At 33.8% G+C, this 4,990-nt stretch overlaps 1 protein-coding gene across 1 annotated transcript; it reads left to right on the plus strand.

The window, feature by feature from the left end:
* The first annotated feature begins 1,049 nt into the window (after nucleotides 1-1,049).
* Nucleotides 1,050-2,255, plus strand: LOC129226710 (la-related protein 6-like). Its single transcript, XM_054861339.1, has one exon. It carries the CDS (start codon nucleotides 1,050-1,052, stop codon nucleotides 2,253-2,255), a length of 1,206 nt encoding a protein of 401 aa, XP_054717314.1.
* Nucleotides 2,256-4,990: the final 2,735 nt, after the last annotated feature.

Here is a 4,990-nt window from a genome sequence, read left to right on the forward strand (position 1 = left end):
TTTTTTCTTTTTTTTTGTTTTATTTAGGGATTGCATTTTTTCTTTTTTTTTTGCATTCCCCCCCCCTCCCAAACTGGACCTTTTGCTGTATTTATATTACGTTACATTTCATGGTTGTGCGAATTTAATTCAATAAAAACAGCGAGATTTTTTTATGTTTGTCAAACACTACTTTTTGCACTACTACGGGGATTTTGAGATTTTTTTTTCTTTTGCTTTACTTAAATAAAAAAAAAAGCTGTTTTTTGAAAGATTTTTGTTTTTATTTGGAAATGGGCGGGGAGGTTAAAATAAATAGAGATGGATAACAAAATTTAGAGATAGATCGTAAAGGTAAATAGCCGCCGAAGGCGGCAATCTTGGCGTAAAAATGTGAATGGCACAAAAAAAAAGAGATGGATTGATTGATACTGCTGAATGACAAGTTCACCAAACAGCCGCCGTAGGTGGCTGCTTGCACAGAAAGGCGAATTGCGAAAGAAGGCGAACCAGCTGGTCGCCGCAGGCGGCTAGTATACAATAAAGATAACGTACAATAGATGACAAAAATGCAAAAAAATGAAAAATGAAAAATTTGCAGTTACCTGCACACGGCAGTATAGACGAGTCGACGCTTCAGCTTAAGATCAGCCATTTTGGATCGGAATGCGAGTTTGAGTGGTTGTATTTTCTATCGAGTTATCGCGTTTTGAGATTTTTTACTGCGAAGAATCATAAGCTGCACGTGAATTTTATATGAAATAAAATATTATTTTTAGCCAATTTGGCAAAACCTGAAACTTTGCGTGGTAACCCTAGCTCCGCAACAGTGAAAAATCCGATCCAAAATGGCTGAACTGAAGCTGATGCGTCGGTGCATTGGCTCTAGTTTCTGAAGATACAGCAACAATATATATGTATTTGAACTTGAGCTAGGCCTTTAAATTTTGAATATTTATTTACTAAATGCAGCTTACGCTATCTACGTATGTATATTTTAAAATGAAAATATTCAATTTAAGTCAGTTGCAGCCATAGTTCTTCGACGTAGTTTTGGGACATTTGACAATATGACATCAGAAATAGTTCAAACTGGTAATATTGAGAACTCGAATCCTAACGTTTCAGCTCACAATACTCCTAAGAATATCAAGCCAACAAAAAACAACGCGACAACCATGTCTTGTATGGGAAATAGCAAAACCAGATGCACAAAGTCAAACTCATCTGCCAATGACTTTGTACCTCCAAATGATGAACTATCAGAGAAGATTGTCAAACAGGTTGAAATGTTTTTCTCTGATTTGAATATTTTGAAAAATAAGTTTCTGCTAAAGCATGTTCGAAGAAACAAAGATGGTTACGTAAGCTTGAAACTGATTTCGTCCTTGCGAAAAGTGAAATCTCTGACCAAGGATTGGCGCGCAGTCGCTTACAGCATGGAAAAGTCGGAAAAGCTGCAAATGAATGAAGAAAAATCTAAAATTCGTAGAACCGATGCACTGCCACCACTTGACGTATCAAAAACTGTACTTGTTTATAATCTCTCAAAAGGAGCGGAAGACAAAGATAGGTTAAAACTGATGCTAAGCAAATATGGGACAATAGCTTCAATTCTTTTCTCAGAGGAAGAAGAATATTCTGTTATTTTAGCTATCAAGAAAGTTATCGCACTAAATTCTGATATTCCAAACAAATCATTTGTTGTCGTTGAATTCGAGTCACTGATTGAAGCAGAAAGTGGTTTATCAAAATGTAACTCGCTTTCGACTCGAGAATTCAATATGATTCCAATATGTGCTATTCATAGTATCAGCAAACAAGTACATGATTCACAACTGCAACTGGCGTCCAATCATCAAGAACGCACAAGACAGAAGAACAATCACAATGATGAAACTCTTCAAGTGACATCAATTAAAATCGATACCTCAAGTGGTGACAAAAAGAGACGAAAAAGGTTAAGAAAAAAGCTCTCTGATGGTGAAAACTCGCCCACTCTACCTCCTATAAATAGACTGGCAAACTTGTACTCAAGTCCAAATCCATACCTAAACTCGCTCTATCCTTATCCAAAATTTATTGCACCGGCTTATCCAATTCTTGCGACTAAATTCAAAGGAGACGGATTGGAAAACACTTTGTGGAACCAGCAGCAGTACTTCGGGAAAAATAGAAAATTTTCTGGAGTTTTTGCAATCCGGCAGCCAAGAGGTCCTGATGGTACAAATGGATTTCACGTAGGAAGACTTAGAATGAGACACCAACTCATTTGAAGTGGTGTTTGACATTTCTTCTGCTCACTAATTTTTTTTTGGAATTTGTTTAAACTGCATTTATTCTGTTCCTCCAGTAGAAAACTTACGATACAGACTAATTTCACGAACGTTGGGACAGCAGGGTTTTCTTTCGATTAAAAACGATAAATGTGCTTTTTTTAGTGTTTTAATAAAACAGCTTTAGTTTTTTTTCTAAGGTTTGAGACATTGTTTTGTCTTTTTTCTTGCTACTTTTTTCGGTTATAAGCCCCAATGGGGTCGTTTCCAAAATTGTAAAAGTTTTTTCTAAAAGAAATGTCAAAAAACATAGGATCTGACCATTTTTTAAAGAATTTGTTTAAGTTTAATATTTTTAAAAAATTACTTAAATCGGTGCGCTTTCATTGTTTATGCTTCTGCCGATGACATCACAAATGATGAAATGCCATTCAGTGCTGCCATTTACAGAGCAAAATATTTAATTCGCATCTTTGGCAACGATATGGTACTATAAGTATATGGTATTGGCAACGATATGGTTGATTGCAAGCGTAGAGCATAATATTGAATTCGCTTCTTGATTATCATAACGTAGAAACATGGTAGAAAGATGCGCCAAAGAACGTCATTTGTGACGTCATCAAGACCACGCTTTGTTTGAAAAACCGGACCTTTTAAAAAAATATTTAAAATATAACTGTTGGGAAAATGAAAGTATTATCTATGTCCATTTTGCTTATTCTATCAATTTCAGTGACTAAATATAGTAATTTAAACTTACTTAAAAAACCCCATTGTGTTGTATTGTGTTTTGTTTTGCCTTTACAACTTACAAGGATTGCCGCAAAATTAAACGCGTTAGGGCAGCTTGGCGTCACGAAATATTACCTAGGGGATATGTCGCCAGCCAGGAGATAGTACTAAAGCTGTTCCGTTTTAATATTAAGGGTCATTGGTAGAATTACGGTAACCGGGTCGCGGCGATAAATATTTCATTTTGGCAACCCGCTACCATCTTGGCGACGGAGCAATTTCGGTAACCCTACAAAACAGTTGATTCGCTATTCGTTTGACCAATTGACGCTACAAAAAATTGTAATTGATTTGTCTAATGAATCATTTTTCTTTTATTTCAAAGAAATATATTTTTAATTTTCTCAAACGTGATTTTTTTTCTGAAAATTGGCAACATCCTGCAATATCTTTTCAAGTTTTTGATCGTAAAAACATTTTATAAAATTTTATATCGTGGAATGTTTTTCACTCTTAACTATTTTAAGTTATAAGTTTAAAAATTAGTCATTCATATATTTTGGATACTTTTTTTTTGGAACTACTTTGATATACCCCCCCCCCCCCCCCCAAATCGGAAATTTGGCGACTTTTCTTTCTCGCCAAGCAAAATTCCTGTTTTATGGCTCAAAATTCCCTGAAACTTTTCAACAACACTACATATAGTAGGCATATTGAAAGCTAAAAGATAAAAATGATTAATAGAAAAAATATATAATTGGAAAATACAACCAGATTTGCAGCAAAATACAGCAAGTCAGAAATCTGCTTGATCACTTCACAAAGAAATGGCGGATGAATGAAGTGGCGCAAAAACATAATGAAATCCAAAATTTTTTTGCCACAAAACTTTAAAAAAAAAAAAAAAAAAAAAAAAAAAAAAAACTCAAAAAATGGTACAAAATACAAGAAAATACTAAATTTGGAAACAACAAAAACCTAAAAGCTGAAATAAAAAGCCTAAATTGGCAACACCAAAATAAGAAACAGCAACCCTAAACAGTCCGTAGGGAGTGCCAGATTTCGCGCGTAATTTTTGAGGGGGGGTATATCAAAGTTATACCTTTTTTTTTTTTCAGATTTTGCTCGCCGTAAGTACTTTTTTTTTCATGTTTTGTTGTTCCATTTTTAATTTAAAATTTATTAGTTATCGTAATAATTTATTCAGTGAACTGAAATGTACAGTTATGATAGCGTTCTCTGAATGGATCTTTTAATGGGGTTTAATTTATTTAGTAGATCACTTTTAGTTTTTTGAACATTAAAATAACTCAATGGCTTTTTCTATTTACCTGAAGATTTATTTCAAACTTTAATGTTGTTTTCGATCCAACTTCAATGTTGTTTAATTTCGTTAGAAATTTATGTTACATTTTGATGTTCCTTAGAATCTGCTTTAATGTGGTTTGGTAGAGTGGTTTAAATTTTAATGAAGTTGCTGGATCATTTATTTAGAAAAATATTTTCATGTTAACAGAACTTTCGCATTATTTTGTAGTATTTTCAATTTATTTAGCAAATCATATGTTTCGTTTATTTTTTGCTTATTTCGCTAATTGCTATTTAAATATTTTGTTCGAATAAAATGCGCACGCTACAAAATTGCCCAAAACTGCTTTTTTTTTTCATTACAGGTTTTTGAAAAACTGTCACTTATCCGTTCCGAATATCCTCCCCCCCCCCCCTCCTTTTTCTGAAGTATTTAATTGATTTCTCTCTAATGAATTTCTAGCTATGCTCCTTGATTCTTTAAATTAGGTTTATTAAAATGTTTCTTTGTATATTTTGCTATATCTGTACCTCAGAGCCAGACTGACGTAAGTACAAAAATTGCGTTTTTCCGTTTAGTAGTGCATTGTATGTCGGAGCTTACTCAGCATCGAGCCATGTGAACGTAATTCTAAAAAGAAATACTTTTCAATTTTTTACTAAGAGCGCGCGTCTCATCCTTTGCATGCGCC

This window comes from Uloborus diversus, chromosome 7 (genome assembly GCF_026930045.1).
Source record: "Uloborus diversus isolate 005 chromosome 7, Udiv.v.3.1, whole genome shotgun sequence".
Taxonomy (NCBI): Eukaryota; Metazoa; Arthropoda; class Arachnida; order Araneae; family Uloboridae; genus Uloborus; species Uloborus diversus.

Coding starts and splice junctions, on each gene's coding strand:
- LOC129226710 (XM_054861339.1), top strand. CDS start 1,050: ATGACATCAGAAATAGTTCAAACTGGTAATATTGAGAACTCGAATCCT.